The 23,322-nt window shown below is 40.9% G+C and overlaps 1 protein-coding gene across 1 annotated transcript in view; it reads right to left on the reverse strand.

Moving 5' to 3' along the window:
- The window catches only part of TUSC3 (tumor suppressor candidate 3), a 406,424-nt gene extending 388,855 nt beyond the window's left edge, over window positions 1–17,569 (reverse strand). The window contains exon 1 of the mRNA XM_073608243.1: window positions 17,396–17,569. Within this exon, the coding sequence (XP_073464344.1) occupies window positions 17,396–17,518 (123 nt within the window). The 5' untranslated portion in view covers window positions 17,519–17,569. The remainder of the gene's footprint in view (window positions 1–17,395) is intronic.
- Between the last annotated feature and the right edge of the window lie 5,753 nt (window positions 17,570–23,322).

A 23,322-nucleotide genomic window follows, 5' to 3' on the forward strand; every position in this document is an offset into this window, starting at 1 on the left:
ATGTCTGATGAAAATTTTCAATCTACAGGTCAACGCCATACAGTTCACAGAAACAAAACACTCAGAAATAGGTTTAAAAATGCAAAGTGACATTATAGAGCTTTGAGTTTTAAAGGGGAACTTTACATTGAACATAATATTAATAATAAAAAATATAACGCAATTATGAATTAAGTTTTAGATTCTAAAATAATAATGATGTTTATAATAGAGGTAAAGTTCCACTTTAAGATAATGTTTTGTTCTTTCACACTGGTTATGTGAAATTGCAGAAGTTGGTTTCGCTGAGCTATTTTAGAAATCGTAAAAGTTCACTGGCAGCCTTGCCTAATGACAAATATATATATATATATATGTTTATATTAGATAGATACATTTGGGTCTGATCTGCATTTGAGCCCCTAATAATAATAATAATAATATTTTATTGGTGAGTTTTCAGGGCATTTTTGTGCATCAAATTGCTGCAACTTGGTCTGACACTAGTATATACAGAGTGCGCAGCTAGGATTTGAACAACATATCTGAGCAAAATGTTTTACTTATTTCTTAAATGAATAACACTTAATTTTAACACATATAATATTGCCATCTTTGTTCTATATATTTAATAATAGAAGTTGAATAATTAAAATAGATGATATAATAAAGTAGATTCTTATCAATTTTATTTTATGGGTGTACTTCATTATCATATGCATTACTCGAGAATACATATTGCTACATTTGCTTTTCATATTAAGCGAGTCCTAGACTTGCAGGAAGGGAGAGTAAATGTTGAGACTGGTTTATAGGTTGGACTGGATGGACTTGTGTCTTTTTTTCAACCTCACCTACTATGTAACTATGAGACAACTGCAAGTTGTTGAGAAGGGTTTAGTTAAGAGAAGTTATATGTAAAGATTTAAAGTATGTTTTTATTACATGTTTATTGTTGAAAGCTTACAACTACTGTTAGTATGTTCATGGAATGTGTTGAGCACATATTATTAAGCCCATGCCCAATGCACTTTTATTTGGAATCTTATATGGAGAATGTGACGTCACTTCTAAATCACATGTATTTAATGGTACCAAAATGTCTTCTTTTGAGGAATCTGATCAGATAATTAAGTAGATTTAAAAGGTTAAGATATTTGCAAACTACACATTTTTAAGAGTAACATTTAAACTTATAGCTGGAGTATTTTGATTATTTTAGTTAGAGTCTGACTTTAAGGAATTGTTTTAATTGTGCAATTGCCTATTTTCACATTGTTAAAGGTTTGGAAGGTATTTTTCAATATCAACAAATGTGCTATACTTCAGAGTGATATAATTGCCCTGGACTCCGAAGTGTACAATAAATGCCATTATAGTGTTTGTAGAGGAGCCTAGAGTGGTGTTATATGAATGAAAAATATGTTGTTCAAGATTAATTATGAAAAAAGAGATTATATGTTTAAAAAGTAATTGTGACAACAAGCCCATTTGTTGATATTGAAATAAAAAAAAATGGGAACTTGGCATTTCACAAAGACGTTGCCTGTTACAAAACAAAGGGAATGGTTTATTTGTGCAAATGTTTTTAATTGTGTTTAACCTTTATACATATGCGTGGCAAAATCTGGATATACCACTGTTACATACAGGGGGTCCCACTATTAGAGGCATGAAGTGTTTCAATTGCGTTGCTAACCTATAGAGTTAATACAATTGGCACAAAATTGGTGAAAGAAAAATAAAAAATATTGGGGGAAGTCTGTGTTCCAGGCGTTATGCCAAAGAAAAGGTGGTTAAGAAAGAAAAAGGGAAGTAACTTAAAGTGGAGTTCCACCCAAAAATTGAACTTCCGCTTTAAGGGAGGTGACCCCCTGACATGCCACATTTTTGTGGGGGGGAGCAGATACCCTCTTTTTAGAGGGTCCCAGCTCCCACTTTCTCCCGGCGCACTGCGGCATCGGAAGGGAGATCACCTCTTCCCCTTCCCTCTCGGCAATCATCTGGGACACATCACAGGTCCCAGATGATTGCCCGGCCAGTCATGGCGCGTGGCGTGGCTCGTGCATGTGCAGTGGGTGCCCAGCTGGGCGCCCACAGTTACAATGCCGGAGCCACAGAGAGGAGGGGGAGATGAGTGGGGCTTCGTTCTGCCGCATCGCTGCACTCTGGGACAGGTAAGCGTTCAATTATTAAAAGTCAGCAGCTGCAGTATTTGTCGCTGCTGACTTTAAATTTTTTTTTTTAAGCAGAACGCCGCTATAAGGTTGTGTAATTTATGTAATAAAAAACACCTTTTGATTATATGGAATTGGTATTTTAGGGGGAAATATGGAAACATTTCTAAATGGAGAATGAATGAAATGGCCAATGAATGTGGCATGAGAAAGTGTTATTGTACTGTGTTTAATGAATACACAAGGTATTATTTGATTAGTAAAATATCTAAAGTTTGTTTTAAAATGTACACAAAGAGATGGTTATCTCCTGGAATATTGTGTCCTCTTATTTTTGGACTAGAGGTTACTAGGCCCATGTTGCTAATATATATGTATTTACAAAAGATTTCCCTAAAGGTTTGGGGTTAATTTAAATTTTATAATGGGATTTTTGATAAAAAAAAAAAAAAAAAAGGGTAAAATTATAAATGTTTGAAGAGTTACTGAAATTAAGTAATCAGGACCGGAATAAATTGTTGCATATACTGTATATTGAGTCCGTGAAGTGCTAAAAGTTGAGGGGAAAGTTTGTTTGAATAACAGTCCGGGTAACTATTCTGGATATATTACTTTTTGAATTCCCAGAATTTCAACCGTAAAGTGTTAATAATGTAATTTTGTTTATTCATCAATGCTTTGTTGAAATCAAAGTTGGGAGGCTGACTTCTGAGTCAGAATATGTGTTTGGGTAAAATGTTCTGTTCTGTGACCCCCTGGTCCACTTAGGTCCAGGGGATAAAAGCAACTAAAGGTGTTTTATGTTTTGTTGAAATCCTGCTGTAATACTGGATTTGGGAAAAATGTTCAGTTAAATATATTGAATCTATAAAATGAAAACTATTGCTGAGAAACATATTATTTCTGCATGCTTTATGGATGTTTGAATTAATGAGGAATATTATTTTTGATACCTCCAATGGTTAAGGAAGGCCTGAATTGATAGTTCAGGTAGGTTCTGTGATTATTCATGTTGGATGAGGAGTATCCACCCCAGCCAGTACTCAGCCCCAGTCCCATTCATACCCTATACCCTATCCGGATGTCAAGTTACTTGAAGAAATGACTACATCTTTTACATGAAAATCTTCGTTGTTCATCTTTGTAGTTCTGATACCATGGGAGGTGCTGAGATGAGTAAAGGCGGACTCCTGTTGGAAAATGTTCCGGGAATGACACCTTGAGGGGGAGCCAATGATGCAAACCCGAGGTCTACGAATTCCAGTGAACACCACAGGGGAGAGATCCAGAAGCGAGCCGAAAGACCCAAGTCTAGCCCAATGCATCAGTTCCAGTTTGTCTGTGGATGTTGAGTTCTGTTCTTACAAAGAGGCAGGGTTTGGGGTGGAGAATTTTCTGTTTATGTGGATGAACACAGAATGGAACCAAATTAATGGGATCTTGGGAAAAGTTTAGGAAAATGAAAATTATAATGTGGACCTTTTCTTTTTTTTTTTTTTTTTTTTATGCACATTTATAATACATACAAGAGACTTTTTTTGTTCTTCTTTGGGACTATTTTTCATTTGGTCTAAAGGCTGTCATGCCCCTCCCAGTTGCTTTTATGGACTGTCACGCCCTTTCACCCTTTATATTACATGGACATTTGCTATGCTGCTGAGATTTTGATATCTACTAATTCTGATGTGTTTATTGTTCTCTATTTTTACATGCTTGAGGTAGTAGTACATTTATGGGAAAGTAGTCCAAGTGAATGTTGGGGGCATATTGGGGGCAATAGGGTTTGTGATTGTTTGTTCGTGACAAAAGAGAGGATTGAAAGAGTCACGTAAAAAGCCCCCCTTATTTTCATACTGCATTTTGCGATTTAAGGCTGGACTGTGTTTCTTTAAGTGTATTTTGTTTAAACAATGACATTATAATATATTGCTGTGTAGGCAGTGAGCTTGTGTTGAAATCGAAACCCGAAATGAGGAACTTACGCGTGTGTCATGAGATAGTCTGTCTGGAGTTATAAGGGAGTTTTCTAGGTTGCATTATGTGCCATAATGAGTTTTGTTTAGATACAGTGATGTAAATGAGTAAATTATATATGAAATATGTAATTTGAACATGTACCCCTTATTGGTGGAAAATGGTTGGTAATGCCCATCTTTCATTCATATTTAACACCTTGTCTGAGCCGGAATAAACCCGAACAGTGTATGGTGAATAAACCTGCGTTGTGTCGATCATTTATATATGCTGTTCTCTATGCACAGAAGTTTTTTGTGTGTGAACTACGGCATCGGCTGGCGATGAGGTAATTATAATTAGATAATAAAGGTAAATAGTCAGGACTAGTTGTTATAGGTAAAGGTGCATCCTTACACTGGCAGTTGCTCTTTCTCCATTACTGACTTACCATGCCTTCTCATGCACTGTGTCTCTGTGTGGAGGCAGCCATTTTGGCAGTAGCAAAGTTTTGCTTCTCCATATCAAAGCCTTCAGCAAGGAGGACAGTGAGCAACATAATAGTGGCATCATCAAATCTCTTCAAATCTCCTGGTAATCAGAAGCAAAAGTACTTTAGATTCACACCTAAGATGCCTACAGCTATGAGGTGCAGGAGTGTCTAGGTGTCCTCGCATTCCAGTAAATGTTTTTCAGGAGGAATACTAAACAAAAAGAACATTTTTTAGGGTACTTAGGCACATGAAAATGTTATTTGTGCCTAGCAAATCTTCACTTTTTCAGTTTAGTTCTGTTTTAATTAACAGTTACTGGTAAATGATTTTCTTTCCATTTTACTCTATTTTTGGAAGGGGGGGGTTACCTTGTTCTATTATGGTTCCATTAAACGAATGTAGAGGATATATGAACATATACCCTTACTAAGATAGCACAACATTACTATGGAAATACATATATTTGGCAATCGTTCCAATATGTGGGCAACACAGTGGCAACTGTGGTAGTACAAAATCTGTGTACAAAATGCTTGAGCGCTGCTATGGACCATTGGATTCAAACAAATTAAGTAAATATGTGATCAATTACCACCTAAAAAGTCAAATGAACAGCTGCAACCATTTACTAGTGACCTCAACACTAAAAAAAGCAAACAATAATATAAAACAATGGTGCGCTAATTCATATATATATATATATATATATATATATATATATATTTTTTTTTTTTTTTTTTTTTATTAGCACACCATTTTTTCATATAATTGTGGTAGTAGGTGGACATCACTATGGCAATTATGGAATATGTGTAGAACACATTGACAAATCATAGCAACACTTTGATACCACACTGTAGGCAAGATATATTGGCAATCATGGCAATACATGGACGATACCCCGGCAATATGGCTATATGTTTGTAATTGTGGCAAAACATTGGCAACAAGAACAATGTTTGAGCAAGGGGGAGGGGGAAATACACAAAAAAAGGCGGTGTTATAGGTAATAAATAGGCAACACCTAAGAAATAAAATCAGTGGCTTTCATTGGAGGCTAGTGTACACCCTCCTAGACCTGTACCCCTTAAGGCACATTGTTTCCAGGCAGTAACCTTCATCTGTGTTTTTCCCTATTCCAGCACTTTCTTCTGCCCACTGAGAGGAATTATGTGGCCAGGGGTTAATGCTGGAGAAGGGGAGAGTCTAGTTTTCTTCTCCATAGTGACAGATCAGGGAGGGAACAGAAACTATCTTGGGACGGAATCAGCCACCTACATAAGAACATGCATATTATGCCGCGTAAAACGTAGAGTAGGAGGGAAAGATTAAAAGGCCTCGTCAAAACGTGACATGCAGCCTGGAGACAGGGGCTTCAGTTCAAGCTATTTTGAATATTTTAAAGCTTAAATCTTTCCTGCTTTTAAATTTACCAATGGAGTGGGGTTCCTCCACAAGGCATGGGTTAAATGCTTGTTTGTCTGGGGGAGAAGTACAAATATTTACCTCATTCCACACTCCTCCAGTCTTACCCCTCTTTGTGTGATGGTCCCATGAAGCTTCATCACACCACCGCTTGGCCAGTCCTAGCCCTCTGACATCTCCATTTACAATGCAGAACCATGAGTCCCGCATTGTATAGAAGGATGGCAAAGGCCTACCCACAACCTAAAGCATTGAGCAGCAGAGGAGCGAGGAATGGGGTAAGTAAGCCAAGCAAGAATTTGACATATGCAGTGTAAGGGGAACCCCATTGCATTGGTACATTTGCATTGTAAATGGAGATGTCAGAGGGCTAGGACTGGCCAAGCAGTGGCGTGATAAAGCTTCATGGGACCATCACACAAAGAGGGGAAAGCCTGGAGGAGTGTGGAATGAGGTAAATATTTGTACTTCTCCCCCAGCCAAAAAAGCATTTAACCCATGCACTGTGGAAAAACCCCACTTCATTGGTGGGGTGAAAAGCTGAACTACAGGCAAAAAAAAAAATGACATGCAAATATGACAGCTGTATTCTTGTCAAAGAATTTGCATTTTTGACCATCCAGTCTTGCACAGCTCTGTCCCACAGCACAGTCCCGTCGAGCAAGGGAAGGGGACAAGATGTATCTGTGCAACTGGGCAGTGAAAAGAGAAACAATACCATGGTGAGTTCATATATCTCTGCCACTCTGCTCTTTCTTCCCATCAGCATGGACCCTTGCATTGCAGGACACCTAACAGGCCTCATTTGCTGCGTTGTCTTCCTCCTCTCCGGGGAATATTACAGACTGTGCAAGTGACTGATACCAGGTCAAATTCGCTTACGCTGCTTACATTTAATGATGTAATAATGATTATAGAGCTGCAAATGTAAAGTTTTTTTTCCTTCTTGAAAAAGGACAACTGTCTTGTAAATTATTAATGTAGTACGTAAAAAAAAAGGATTCTTTGTACACTTTGTTTTTTATTGAGGAGCCCAGATTTGCTCATCACAAACTCGGGCTCTGATTTCTACAACGCCGTGTTTCACAGTGCTTTACTTCTCCTTTTGAAGGAGTTTATGGTTTGGACAACTTACTGAGAACAGCAGGTTTCCTGTGAGGCTAAATCAAATACTGCATCAAATATAAAGCTCTCATTAGTGGTTAACCTACAAATCTCTAACTTAGTTGAAGCAGAGCAGGACGGATGCCATTTTTGTGACATCCATGTCCATTCGGCTTTTCTGCAAAAAACAGAGATTTCCAGGCCCATGCTGGATCTAGGGATAGCCAAGAAAATGAAAAATGGCCTTGCTTCTGAACATCAGGTTACCTCACATATAGGTCCAGGAAAACGGAAAAGGGCGCAAATCTTTTCCATTTTTTTTTTCTCACTATGGACGGATCTGGAGGTAAGCAGATAAAGATAGACTTATAGGGCGCTTCCAAATCAGGTCCACCTGAAAAACTGACAAGTAGATTTTATAGTACCACTCGTGTGAAAGTGGCCGAAGGTAATCACTGAAAAAATAACTCAAAATATGTGTTCTCTGGAATTACACTATACCTTTCTTTTAATACAGACAGTACATACAAGTTAACTACATTAAAGTTATCGCTACTAATCAGATGTTTAAACCATACAGTTTTGCCTGAGTATTCCCATTTTCCCTTACATACTGGTATAGGCAATCATTTTCCAAAACTGATAAAGCAAATCTTTAATAATATTTTCAAAATTGTTAATATAAAATAATCAAAAATCAAGAAACAACAACCAAATTTCATAGGACATGGAAGCACTGGTGGATGTTTACATAATCTGATGATTTTAATCGAAGCTAATGCATAACTCTTGACCATTTATTCTCCTTTCATACTCATTTCATTTAATTTATCATATTTAAGACATATACATGAGTCCTAATCACTCTAAACCTAACAACCTTGATTACCAGGCCATTCCAGTATACATAGTTATTTTTGTTCACCTCATTTAAAATTACTTTAGTCATTATTAGTACCTTATCATTATTATTTAATTATTCACAAATTATTTTCTCAATTCCTCAACCTTAAAATGTACACCATAATATGCCTCTCTAATCGTCTGTAAATTGACATGTTTAACTAACCTGGCTTATCTGATATTTGCAATGATGTCATCCTGTAAAATGTTATAAACTTTCAAAAAATTTTGATTGTGAAAAAAAAAGAATAAAATTAGTGCAAAGCTGTTTTCTATCAGTACTTGAACTCTAGCGTCCCTTGTGAACATTGTTCAGTCCAGGAGTGCAGTAAACCCAGGCTGCATGATGATGTGCTCCCAGGCGGTGTGCCCATGAAATGGCAACAAACTTCAGTATCCTATATTAAAAGTGGAACTACACTTTATCTGAGCACCACAAACCAAAAAACGCTATTTAATTCATTTTTAATATTCAAAGCAAACTCTTCCATCCATCCATGATAAATCACACACAGAGGGGGACACTGCAATAAGAGGCAGTGCTGATGGTGTATACAGCTATCATCTTCCTGAATTTCCTTTGAAGAAGTCACGAATAGGTCACGTGACGTGACGTAACGTGTAGAGCGTAGTCGTGAGGTGCAGCGGACCGGAAGTGATGTGAGAGGCAGAAACGCTGTTGTTTTACCATTTGAAGAGCTTTTATTTGTGCTTTATTGTAAGCAGATTGTAATACTTTTAATTAAATTGGTTTGGAAATGTTAATGCACTATTGGAGGCTTCTATGTTTACCTTACCCCCACACATGATCCTGGACCTTCTGAAAGAGGATTTGCGAAGGAGTCTCCAGCAAGAGGGAATAGCTTGTCCTTAATAATACTAAAGGCCCATAATCTGTGGATATGAGGTGAGAGTTCTGTGATTATTGAGGTGTTGGTGGCAGCGCATAGACTCTCTGAAGATATACTAAGAAGTTTATTGGATTTGCCTATTGACGGACTGCACATTGATCACAGTGTTTATATTTGGATTACAGTCACTGTTGGACTACATTATTGTTATTATTATTTTTATTGAATTGGGAATTGATAATTTAAATTTATTGATTTACAAGCACTATTGGATTTCACTATTGCAAGATTTCAGTTTACATTAATATTACATGGTTTATTTAATTATATAGGATGGAATAGCACAAAATTATTTATTTATGTATTCAACCATGTCTTCATGCTTTATTTTGCAGAGAAATCACTTTGAATCCCCCTAGGATCTCTGGCCGTGGCCATCTTGAGTAAGGGCAGATTATTCATGTAGCATTTATGTCCTGGAATCCATCTGCCCTTAGCTCAGGCATGCAGGCAGGAGGGTGTGTTTAGCTGTATGAAATCGTTTGCCTAGGCATGGGAACCAGGAAGTAACTGAAGAAAAGTAAAAGTAAATATGATATACTATCTATTTACTATTGCTAGCAGTATAATTAGGGTTGTCCCGATACCGATACTAGTATCGGTATCGGCACCGATACCGAGCATTTGCCCAAGTACTTGTACTCGGGCAAATGCTCCCGATGCTTCCCCCGATACCTGGAAGACAGCTGTGATCGGCGCGTGGGGGAGTTACAAGATTCTCCCCCAGCGGCTTTCACCAGCTTTAGTGACACAGCGGTGATCGCTCACCGCTGACTGTCACTGCATCCTCCTCCGTGCCCCCTCCTTTCCTCTGTGCCTCTCCGCTGTCACCTCCGTTCTGCTCTCCTTATCTGTCCCCTCCGTTCTGCTCTCCTTATCTGTCCCCTCCGTTCTGCTCTCCTTATCTGTCCCCTCCGTTCTGCTCTCTTTATCTGTCTCCCTCCGTTCTCCCCCTCTGTTCCTCAGTCCCCCTCCTCCTTCCTTTGTGTATGGATAGAGTCAGCTGACTCTGTCCATTCACAATAACTGAAACATTGTAATCTCTTGTGATTACGATGTGTCAGTTTATGAATGGAGAGGAGCCGCTGTCTTCTCTCCATTCATTCTCAGTGCAGCTGACGCTGCAGAGAAAGGGACTGGGGAATCTCTATCCTCTGTCTCTTTCTCTGTCTCAAGGGGGAGATATCAGAGGTCTGTTAAGACCCCTGATATCTCACCAAAGCCCCCCAAAAGGGCTGATTAAAAAAAAAACAAAAAAAAAAAACAATAAAGAATAAAAAAAATATTATTGTAAAAAATAAAAGTTGATAATAAAAAATAAAAAAAACACACACATACACCGTTCACCCCCCCCCCCAAAAAAAAAAGCAAGCACTGTTAAAAAAAAAAAACAAAAAAAAAAACAAAAACCACTGTCACGTGACATTTAAAAAAAAAGTATCGGTAATCGGTATCGGCGAGTACTTGAAAGAAAGTATCGGTACTTGTACTCGGTCCTAAAAAAGTGGTATCGGGACAACCCTAAGTATAATGCCCCGTACACACGATTGGAAATTCCGCCAGCAACAGTCCGATGTGAGCTTTTGGTCAGAAATTCCGACTGCGTGTATGCTCCATCAGACTTTTGCTGGCGGAATTCCCGCCAGCAAAAGATTGAGAGCAGCTGCTCTATTTTTTGGTCGGAAAAAGTTCCGATCGGAAATTCCGATCGTCTGTAACAATTCCGACGCGCAAAATTTCTACTACACATTCTCAGAAACAATTCCATGCATGCTCGGAAGCATTGAACTTCATTTTCTCGGCTCATCGTAGTGTCACCGCGTTTTTGACCGCCGAAAGCTCAGAGAACTGTTGTGTGACCGTGTGTATGCAAGCCAAGCTTGAGCAGAATTCCGTCGGAAAAAACATCCAAGATTTTTCCGATGGAAATTCCGCTTGTGTGTACGGGGCATAAGGATTAAAAATAGTCAATGTCGATTGATAGAGTGAAGTTCCAAAGTTCATGTGTGTGTAAAGGCAGGGGTCCCAATACTTTTGACAATATCATGTATATATAGCAGTGCAAGGCCCAGCCACTGTGAAAATGGAAGTGAAAGTGACACAGGGTTTGCATGTATGCAGAGTGCAGAGCTCTAGAATATCGATTTAGAGCGGACAAAACTGATCTTCTGGTTTTCTCCAGGCTTTGGTATTCCTAGGTTGGTTTCCTAAACTTGGAGACTTTGAAGAGCTTTGGGAAAGATTAAGTCTAAAACCCAGTTTCAGCGTATGTGTACAAGTGCACACAGCCTTTATAATGACAGGCTTGGGCATAACCCAGGTCTCCCGTTAGGAGACAGGTGTTTTCCACTCAATAGACAGTACTCCATGCTGGAAAGGAGAAATTCCTTTTACATAGGCAGGCAGAGTTGATATGGGTGAGTATGTAGTGCTGAGACAGCCAAGATTAGGAGGCAAGTCCAGGAGACTAAGGGGAATCTGCAGGTCTCGGGGAGGAGAGACCATCTTTATGGACCTTGCTTTGTGCACTGGTGCGCAGTCATGTTGGAACAGGAAGGGGACAACCCCAAACAGTTCCCACAAAGGTGGGAGCATGAAATTGTCCTAAATGTCTTGGCAAGCTGAGACCTTAAGTGTTCACTTCACTGGAACTAAGGGGCCTAGCCCAAAACCTGAAAAACAACCCCGCACCATAATCCCCCCCTCCACCAAATTGGGTTGGCCCAATTGGGTGGCTCAATTCTTTTGGCAATATACTGTGGATAAGCAAGTTTAGGATGAAGGAACTTGACTGGCCTACACAGAGTCCTGACCTCAACCCGATAAAACACCTTTGGGATTAATTAGAGTGGAGATTGCGAGCCAGGCCTTTTTGGCAACATTAGTGCCTGACCTCACAAATTTGCTTCTGGAAGACTGGTCAAACATTCCCATAGACACACTCCTAAACCTTGTGGACAGCCTTCTCAGAAGAGTTGAAGCTGTTATAGCTGCAGAGGGTGGGCCAACTCAATATTGAACCCTACGTACGAAGACTGGGATGCCATTAAATTTGATGTGCGTGTAAAGTCAGGTGTCCCAATACTTTTGGTAATACAGTGTATAATGCGTAACTGATATATTTGTGCATTTTACATTTGTATGTGTGTGTATGGACACTAAGAAAAATGTAAGCACTTTTTGGAGGGGATTTTAAGTAACTTAAACTTTTTAAACTTCATTTTCCTTCTTTATTTTTTTTTACTAAACTTTTTTCCATCACATAGGGGACAAAAAGTAAGGGGATAGCTTCTCTTTAATAAGACACCAGTAATCAAAATCAAAATGGCAACTGTTTGTAATATAAAAGACACACAATGCCTGCATAACAACAAAACATGTGCAATCAAAAAACACATTAACATATTGAAAATATCACAAGCAGCTGCACAATACACTAATACATTGTCATACAAGGCTGCAAATTAAAGTCCTTAACTCTGTCCTGAGCAATGGAGCCGAGCAGTACAGAAGTCAAAGCATCAACACAGCAACCACATCAACGATGGCAGCCTCCTTTTTTTTCTCATAACAGGATCCATCAAACCATATTTCCCCATATAGAACAATGCAACAGTTTTGTTTTGAAGTGGTTGTAAAGCTTCAAGGTTTTTTACCTTAATGTGAACCTTCTGTGCTGCAGGAATCCCCCCCCCCACCCCTTATTCTTACCTGAGCCCAATCCAGTGATGTTCAAGTGAGCAGCAGCTCACTTGAACATCACTGGATATTCAAGTCTCCCTCCTCATTGGGCAGATTGAAAACAGTGGCAGCCATTGGCTCCCACTGCTGTTAATCAAATGCTGTGACGAAAGAGTGGGGGAGGGGCCAAGTTCTCCGATCTATGTCAATAAACGCAGACTGGGTGGCTCAGAAGCGAGCACACATGGGGCACTCGCCAAAGAGGAGGGGCACCATTGCACAGAACAGGTAAGTATTACAGGTCTGTTATTTTAATTATTTTAACGGGTCCGGTGGACTCAGTGTCCACCGGCCACCTGCGATCATTCTCCGCAGTGACAGAATAGGGATCTGCCTGTGTAAAAAAGGCAGATCTCCGTTCTGACAGGGGAGATCACACAGATCCTGTCTTTCTGCTATGCAGTAAGAGAGATCTGTGTGTTTCCCTGGTCACACAGTCCCCCGTACAGTTAGAAAACACAAACAGGGAACACATTTAACCCCTTGATCGCCCCTGATGTTAACCCCTTCCCTGCCAGTGTCATTAGTACAATAACAGTGCATATTTTTAGCACTGATTACTGTAATAATGTCACTGGTTCCCAAAAAAGTGTCAAAAATGTCAGTTAGGAGTACAATCTGTCCAATGTCGCAGTCCCGCTAAAAATCACTGATCACCGCCATAACTATTGAAAAATAAATAAATAATAAAAATGCCAAAAAATCTATCCCTTATTTTGTAGACGCAATAACGTTTGCGCAAACCAATCAATATACGCTTATTTCCATTTTTTTATCAAAAATATATAGCAGAATACATATCGGCCTAAACTGAATACATTTTTTTTTTTTTTTGGAAATGTTTTATAGCAGAAAGTAAAAAAAAAAAATTATTTTGTTTTCAAAATTGTCGCTCTTTTTTGTTTATAGCGTAAAAAAAAAAACCACAGAGGTAATCAAGCACCACCACCAAAAGAAAGCTCTATTTGCAGAAAAAAAAGGACATCAATTGTGTTTGCATACAGCGTCGCATGACTGTGCAATTGTCAGTTAAAGCAACGCAGTGCAGTATTGCAGAAAATGGCCTGGTCAGGAAGTGGGTAAATCCTTCCGGGGCTAAAGTGGTTAATGCAACCCCCACTTCAGCTCCCCCCCCCCCCCCCCACCATATTGGCAACCTCTGAGAGAAAATAAATTACCCAGAACTTCCAGGCAGGAAAAAGCACATAGCAGTCATCCAGTACAAACCTCAACTGGATGGCCTGGGAACTTACACATTGCTTCCCTTCCTTGTTCTGACTGCTAAAAGAGACAGCCGGGGAAGTAAAGCATAGGTGAGTATGTGCAGCGGAAGAGTGCAGGTTCAATACACAGCAAGCACTGGTAACTTTAACCGCTTGCTGACCAGCCGCCGTTATTTTACTGCGGCAGGTTGGCACGATCCCGCGAACCTTCGTAGCTTTACGTCGGCTTGTGGGATTGGCATAGCAGGCGTGCGAGCTACACAGCGGGGGTGCCGATGCTCATCATGACTGGCGAGCATGAGAGACAGAACAAGGACGAGTGTGTGTAACCACACACTTCCCTGTCCTGTTCTGAGGGGAGTCACAGATCGTGTGTTCCTATTAGCTAGGAACCATGATCCGTCACTTCCTCTAGTCAGTCCCCTCCCCCTTCAGTTAGAAACACGTAGCAGGGATCACAGTTAACCCCTTGATCGCCCCCTAGTGTTAACCCCTTCCCTGCCAGTGACATTTTTATAGTAATCAGTGCATTTTTATAGCACTGATCGCTGTATAATACACAGACCAGGTAAGAGACAGACAGGGCATGAAAGTATTACTGCAGATTCATGACATCTCCCTTATTTTATCCAAACTGAAAAACAAAAATAGTTTGCCTTTTGTTCTAGCTTTATTTATTTTTTTAGCTTTTTCAGACAAGCAGCAGTTCGTACCACCCTCTGGAATGTGATCCTCGGTGGATCCCTTTTCAGAGCACGGTATAGCAGCAAGTGGCAGGCGTTCAGGAGGTGTTACTGCTGCCTTCTGATACTTGTTTTTTTTTTTAAATTGTAATTGCAAACTAATTTAGTTTTATTTTTACTTTGTGGAAGCGCGGCACAACTGCCAGCCAAGCATTTGGCTCATAGTTGTTGTGCAGCCCCATTAATCTGAATGGGTGAGTTTGACAGACAGTGTCACCTGTCAAACTCTGAAGCCCGAGTTAAAATTCTGCAGCCGGGAAGCTGCATTCAGCCCTATTAAGCTGAGTATACACACAGTTTTTTTTTTTCAACCAGCAGGTTGAACAAAAAAAAAACCTGACAGATCCTTGCTTCAACACACTTAGAACCCGCCGCTGACCCACCAGGAGAGGAGAGAACCGGAGGGGATACGCCATGCCCCTCGCTTACCTTAGACCACTGCCAGCACCATTTAGGCTGCCAAATCTGTCCGGGCACAGGACGCTTTTGCAGGAGAGGATTTACCTCTGTCTGGGAGCCTTCTGCCTGGTGAGGCTAGACCAGGTAGGAGAGGTAGGGGGTCTTCAATATTCTAATTAGAAGGAGAGCTGTCCCCAGAGCGAGGACACAAAAGGAACAAGGGGGTATAGGGAAGCCCTCCTTTTATTATAGCAGAGGGTTGTCCTATAGGGGGGGTTCAAAGGGGTGGAGCTGACCCATACGTAGGCTGACATGATGAGATCCTTGCTTCAACACAAGCAATGGTGATGCGGGGATATCCCCACACACTCTATTGTTTCTAAAGAGGGGGACCCCCTTGCCAGAATACACTGATCAGCACTTGCAGCCATTGGCTGATTTTTACAGCATGCCGGTGCAGAAGCTGGCTGTTTTTTGTTGAACAGACAGCAGTACACATAGCTACATAGTTAGTAAGGTTGAATAAAGACACTAGTCCATCCAGTTCAACCTGAGTGAGTGTGGGTGGGTGTCCACAACTGTCCCCATCCCTGTACATTGTGTCTCACCAAGATGCTCCTCCATTATATATTATTTATTTAAGGTACACATATAGCGCCGTAAATTTACGTAGCACTCCACACATACATTGCACTAGAGCTGCACAATTCTGGCCAAAATGAGAATCACAATTTTTTTGCTTACAAAAAAAAGGATCACGATTCTCTCATGATTCTTGCGACGTAAAATCTTTCACATTATACAAAAAAAAAATAGTTAGATTTTGTTTTTGTTTTTTTTCATTCATTAAAGTAACTTTTTCCAAAAAAATTGCATTTGAAAGACCGCTGCGCAAATACAGTCTGACATAAAATATTGCAACAACCACCATTTTATTCTCTAGGGTGTCTACTAAAAAAAATATATATGTTTGGGGGTTCTAAGTAATTTTCTAGCAAAAAAAGATTTTAACTTGAAACCAACAAATGTCAGAAAAAGGTTTAGTGTTTAAGTGGTTAAACTTTTTTCACTTACACGGGAAGTCTATTCCATTGACAAATTGTTACAATGTTTATACTTAAGTTCAACTGATAAAGAATGTTTTGTTTCTTGACAGACTGCCCAGTTTTTCTCTTCCTTTCTTTTGAGGGCTGTGGCTTCAGAAGAGCAGAGAGAATTCTTTGCATAGAAAGAATTGTGAAACACTTTATTCAAGATCGTGATAACGATTCCTGACGATTAATCACGATAACGATTCTTGACGATTAATTGTGCAGCTCTACATTGCACACTCTCATCGGTCCCTACCCTCAAGGAACCCACAATCCAAGGTCCCCATTAATATACTAGGGACAATTTAGACAGAAGCCAATTAACCTACCAGCATGTCTTTGGAGTGTGGGAGGAAACCAGAGTACCCGGAGGAAACCCACGCAGACACAGGGAGAACATGCAAACTCCAGGCAGGTAGTGTCATGGTTGGGATTCGAACCAGCAACCCTTCTTACTGCTAGGTAAGGATGAGCTCCAGCATGTTCGCACAGCCCACGTGCAGAGCTCGTCAGGAAGTCGGCACTGCGCTAATCACAGGCAGTGAGACATTGTCCCGATGCACGGCTGCAGAGATCGGGATATGTTTCACTGCCTGTGATTAGTGCAGTGCCGACTTCCTGATGGGCTCTTCACGTGGGCTGTGCGAACACGCCGGAGCTTGACGAGAGTGCTACCCACTACACCACATGTGCTAAAAGTTGCTGAATCGCCTTTTTTTCAGTATGGTGGGAGGGGGGGGGGGGCTTTAAACCATGACTGTTTTTACCGCTCCTCAGCCTTCTGTGTGAAAGAGCCCTTTGGATCAATGTTAGGGAATGTTGCATTTGCCCTGCTAGAGGCAACAAAGGTAAACTGACATGTCATACATATTACAAATATTATGGTCATTATTTATGACTTTTGTGCGAATGATGAGGCATTTGCAAAGCATTTTTTTTTTTTATAAACAGATCTCTAAGTTTTAGTACAGGCAGATATCAATACATCCACATACATTACACTGGAGGAAAGCAGAGCTGCAGACATGTGATAGATATATAGATTTGCACACATTATTCTCATGATCAAATCGAATATCAGCTGATAACAGAATTAGAACACGCTTTCAGCAATATGCAGGAAAACAGACAATGACATATCAGTGTGACATACTGCATGTGTGAGTGTGAGGATGTGTGTGCCCATACATTCTCAGGTTTTGCTATGTATGTACCATCAGAAGACATTCCACACAATAATACCATGTCATACCTCCTTCTTCTTTTGTCCTCCCCCACTCTGCAGACATAGAAGTAGGATAAGCAGGCTGCTGACAATAAACAGCTGCTGCATTGCTGCTCTCATGCTGCTCGCCATGATTCTGGAGCTCTGCATCCCCCATCAGCACCTGCTCTGCTCTGATCAGCTGATTACTCTGAATAGAGAGGCAGCCAATCATCAGGCGAGGAGAGAGCAGAGCATCACTGTTATTGTAGTCCTTGTCAGGAGAGAGAGAGAGAGAGAGAGAGAGAGAGAGAGAGAGAGAGAGAGAAGAGGAAGGATCTGTCACCATCATTACTATACTAGTGGGATGGATGTGTTTCACACCTTGTAATGGCTTTGCTGTACATTTCCTGTCTTTCAATTAAATATTAAAAAAAACATATTATATAAAGTTTGATGCAAACAGATCATTTTTTTGTTATAAAAGAAATAATTGCTCAGTACACGTTTCATTATCTTTATGATGTATATATACCGTATATATATATATATATATATATATATATATATATATATATATATATATATTGCAATCAGTAGTCATTATTAGGTCTTATCCAGGCAAAATGTGTGACAAATAGAATGCTAAGCTCAGACAGATACTCAAGCTTCTTTGCAGTGTTGTTGCACATAGGGAAACACTAATTGAAAAAAACACGCACATATATGCAACGATTTAGACCTGATTCACACCTATACAGACTGCAGTTTGCATATTGCAGGTGCATTTTGCGTTTTTCATCGTATGCCTTTTATCCATTGATGTCTAAGGAACCAAAAACCAGAAAAAAGTCCCTGACCCTTTGCATAAAATGCACAGATGTGAACTACATCCATGTTATATAGACTGTAGTGTGTTTCTGCAAAACTGCAAATGCGCTAAAAAATGCATAGGTGTGAATCAGGCCTTACTAAAGGCAAATAGACTATGCACTCTGCAAGTGCAGTTGCTCCAGAGCTTAGTAAATGAGCAGAAGCTCTGCTGACTACCATCATCCAATCATGTGCATGCAAAAATGCATTCTTTTTTTTTTTAATTTTCCTTGCACGTGATTGGGTATTGTTTGCAAAGCGAAGCCTTACCTCATTTACTAAGCTCTGGAGGAACTGCGTTTTAGAAAGTGCACAGTCTATTTGCCTTTAGTAAATCAACCCCATAGTGTGAATGTATATGAAATATTCCAAAGGGTTCTTTTTCAATAGTTCCTAAAGATTTATACACATACAGACTAATGCCTGTTGAATTGAAGGTTTAAATGGACACATTGCTGTTTTATCTTTCTAATATAAAAAAATGATGACTATTACGTCTAAGGGCCAGATCACACCTGAATTGCACAAGAATGCAGTCTGTGTTCCTGTGAAATTCTTGGGCAGTGTGATTTTTAACCTATTCATTTCAATGGGCTGAAATTGCACCGGATCGCACAAAAAGTAGTAGTAGTTTCTTGCAACACGTTCTGGTGTGAATGGGCCATAGGTGTATAAACTGGAGCGCTTTCCTGAACCCAGGGACCAATTGGTGCCACGTACAGCCTGCTAAGAAGTGTATGGCTGTACATGTCTTCACTATTGTAAACACAGATGCTTGTTTGCGTTAGTGTTTACCCACACAAGGGCAGTGAGCATATTTTTCCAAATGCATAACCTCATTCAGAAAATACGTCGTATTTACGTGGGCTGCAGATCGACATGGAAAGGTAATTTTTAACAGCACTTCCACCACTAACATTAATATAAATGACATTCAGCCCTGTTCCTCTCTCTAGCAGCACCAAGGCTCAGGCCTTTTGCCTTGGTCCGCTAGACCATCTAACATAGCACCCAGGGCTGGACTGGGACAAAAATTTGGCCCTGGACTTCATCCAGACCAGCCCACTTTAATTTTGCAAACACGTACAACTCACCTTTTTTATTATTTCACTTATTCTCCACTGTATTTTTTCTCTCCTGCTCCTTCTCACATCACTGCGTGAAGTGGGAGGGCCAGGAACATTGCTACATTTTTTTTATTATTATTTTTTAAATCATCTGTTTTTGTATCATTTATTCACAGTGATTTGGGGGGGGGGGGGTAGTGGACGGTGTCAGTAGTTTTGTTGTTACTTTTTAAAAATAATTTTAAACACTCTTTCCACAGTGCTTCTGTGGAAGGGAGTGTGTGTGTGTGTGTGTGGGTATAGGGCAGTGAATGTTGTCACTTCTTTCACACTGCTTTTTTGGGGCTGGTGGGGGGGGGGGTTAGGGCAGTGGATAATGTCGGAAGGGTGGTGTCAGTTTATTGTTTTATATATTTTTTTATTTTTTCTTTCAAATTTATTTATTGGGGTTTATTGTCCATTACAAAAAAGACAAGACAATACAAAAAAAAAAAAATTATAACAAGTATAGATTCTTCATACAAAACTGATAGAAAATTGTTAACAGTGAGATAAGGAACTGTCGCATAGGCTTATGACATTCGGAAGTGTAGCCTATTATGGAGCAGTACTAGGTCTGTATCCTCACTTGTAGTAGTCGAATACAGTTACCCCATCACCCCTAACGGGAACATACTGTGAAGGGTTTATACAGATATCTGGATACAATAACCGCAGTATACGTGTTGCTCAGAAGTATCATATATTGTGATACTCAGAATTTTGCATAACACAAGAACAAAATTAGGGTAAACTGAGGGCAACTAAAACTATATTAAAGGGGAAGGTAAAGAAAAATATAGTTACCATCATTTAATTCAGATACCACAGTAATCAGAATACAAGACCTTGGGTTTGGCAAAGTTATGGTTTAAGGTCTGTAGATGCCTCTGGGTAGAGGAATCAAGCTTGCCAAGATCTTATAAAGTGGTGAGCTTTAAGTTTTTTGAACGCCAATAATTTTTCATATTGGCACTGTGTATTAACTCTTGTAGTTATTTCTCTCATAGTAGGAAGGGTAGAGGTTTTCCATTTACTCGCTAAGGCTGTTCTAGCTGCAAACAGTACATGGGCTATTACAGTTCTAACTGTAAGAGGATACGTATCTAGACCTATATTCAGGAGAGCCAGTGCCGGAGTCAATGGCGTATAATGCCCTATGATTTCGCTTAAAACCATGGCTATATTTTCCCAAAAGGTCGTTATGTGAGGACAGTTCCACAACACATGGAACAGGTTCCCTATTTGATCACATTCTCTCCAACATTTGTTAGTGGAGTCGGGAAAGATTTTGGACAATCTGTGAGGGGTCATGTACCACCTGTGATAAATTTTTTGAAAGGTTTCCCAATGATCAACACAGGAGGACATACTGTAACTCAGGTGTATGGATTTCAACCATTGTTGTAGAGAGAATTCTTTCTCTAGATCTTTTTCCCATTTGAGCATGTCCGGTGTTTTGGTCGTCAGTAGGGATGAACCGAACACCCCCCTGTTCGGTTCGCACCAGAACATGCGAACAGGAAAAAAGTTCGTTCGAACACGCGAACACTGTTAAAGTCTATGGGACACGAACATGAATAATCAAAAGTGCTAATTTTAAAGGCTTATATGCAAGTTATTGTCATAAAAAGTGTTTGGGGACCTGGGTCCTGCCCCAGGGGACATGGATCAATGCAAAAAAAAGTTTTAAAAACGGCCGTTTTTTCAGGAGCAGTGATTTTAATAATGCTTAAAGTCAAACAATAAAAGTGTAATATCCCTTTAAATTTCGTAGCTGGGGGGTGTCTATAGTAAGCCTGTAAAGGGGCGCATGTTTCCTGTGTTTAGAACAGTCTGACAGCAAAATGACATTTCGAAGGAGAAAAGCCATTTAAATTATTGCATTGCCGGTCCGACAATACACATAAAAGTTCATTGATAAAAACGGCATGGGAATTCCCCCCAGGGGAACCCCGAACCAAAATTAAAAATAAAAAATGAGGTGGGGGTCCCCCTAAATTCCATACCAGGCCCTTCAGGTCTGGTATGGATATTAAGGGGAACCCCGGGCCAAAATGTAAAAAAAAAATGACGTTGGGGTCCCCCTAAATTCCATACCAGACCCTTATCCGAGCACGCAACCTGGCAGGCCGCAGGAAAAGAGAGGGGGACGAGAGAGCGCCCCCCCTCCTGAACCGTACCAGGCCACATGCCCTCAACATTGGGAGGGTGCTTTGGGATAGCCCCCCAAAACACCTTGTCCCCATGTTGATGAGGACAAGGGCCTCATCCCCACAACCCTGGCCGGTGGTTGTGAGGGTCTGCGGGCAGGGGGCTTATCGGAATCTGGAAGCCCCCTTTAACAAGGGGACCCCCAGATCCCGGCCCCCCCTGTGTGAAATGGAAAGGGGGTACAAAAGTACCCCTACCATTTCACTAAAAAACTGTCAAAAGTGTTAAAAATGACAAGAGACAGTTCCTTTATTTAAATATCTTCTTCTTCTTTCTCCTATCTTCCTTCATCTTCTTCTTCTGGTTCTTCTGGCTCTTCTGGTTCTTCCTCCGGCGTTCTCGTCCAGCATCGCCTCCGCGGCGTCTTCTATCTTCTTCTCCTCGGGCAACTCCGCACCCATGGCATGGGGGGAGGCTCCCGCTCTTCTCTTCATCTTCTTCTCTTCTTCATCTTCTTCTTTTCTTCTCTTCTTCTCTTCTTCATTTTCTTCTCCGGGCCGCTCCGCATCTATGCTGGCATGGAGGGAGGCTCCCGCTGTGTGACGGCGTCTCCTCGTCTGACGGTTCTTAAATAACGGGGGGCGGGGCCACCCAGTGACCCCGCCCCCCTCTGACGCACGGTGACTTGACGGGACTTCCCTGTGACGTCACGGGGAATGCCACAGGGAAGTCCCATCATGTCCCATGCATCAGAGGGGGGGCGGGGTCACCGGGTGGCCCAGCCCCCCGTTATTTAAGAACCGTCAGGCGAGGAGATGCCGTCACACAGCGGGAGCCTCCCTCAATGCCAGCATGGATGCGGAGCGGCCCGGAGAAGAAGATGAAGAAGAGAAGAAGAGAAGAAAAGAAGAAGAAGAAGATGAAGAAGAGAAGAAGATGAAGAGAAGAGCGGGAGCCTCCCCCCATGCCATGGGTGCGGAGCAGCCCGAGGAGAAGAAGATAGAAGACGCCGCGGAGGAGATGCTGGACGAGAACGCCGGAGGAAGAACCAGAAAACCAGAAGAACCAGAAGAAGAAGAACAAGAAGAAGATGAAGGAAGATAGAAGAAAGAAGAAAGAAGAAGCATTTAAATAAAGGAATTGTCAAAAACTGTCTCTTGTCATTTTTAACATTTTTGACAGTTTTTTAGTGAAATACCATTTCAAACGGGGGGGCGGGATCTGGGGGTCCCCTTGTTAAAGGGGGCTTCCAGATTCCGATAAGCCCCCCGCCCGCAGACCCCCACAACCACCGGCCAGGGTTGTGGGGATGAAGCCCTTGTCCTCATCAACATGGGGACAAGGTGTTTTGGGGGCTACCCCAAAGCACCCTCCCAATGTTGAGGGCATGTGGCCTGGTACGGTTCAGGAGGGGGGGCGCTCTCTCGTCCCCCCTCTTTTCCTGCGGCCTGCCAGGTTGCGTGCTCGGATAAGGGCCTGGTATGGAATTTAGGGGGACCCCACGTCATTTTTTTTTAAATTTTGGTTCGGGGTTCCCCTATGGGGAATTCCCATGCCGTTTTTATCAATGAACTTCTATGTGTATTGTCGGACCGGCAATGCAATAGCCGCGAGTAGTTTTAAATGGCTTTTTTCCTTCGAAATGTCAATTTGCTGTCAGACTGTTCTAAACACGGGAAACATGCGCCCATTTACAGGCATACTATAGACACCCCCCAGCTACAAAATTTAAAGGGATATTACACTTTTATTGTTTGACTTTAAGCATTATTAAAATCACTGCTCCTGAAAAAACAGCCGTTTTTAAAACTTTTTTTTGCATTGATCCATGTCCCCTGGGGC

The sequence above is a fragment of the Aquarana catesbeiana genome, linkage group LG01, assembly GCF_042186555.1.
Source record: "Aquarana catesbeiana isolate 2022-GZ linkage group LG01, ASM4218655v1, whole genome shotgun sequence".
Lineage (NCBI taxonomy): Eukaryota > Metazoa > Chordata > Amphibia > Anura > Ranidae > Aquarana > Aquarana catesbeiana.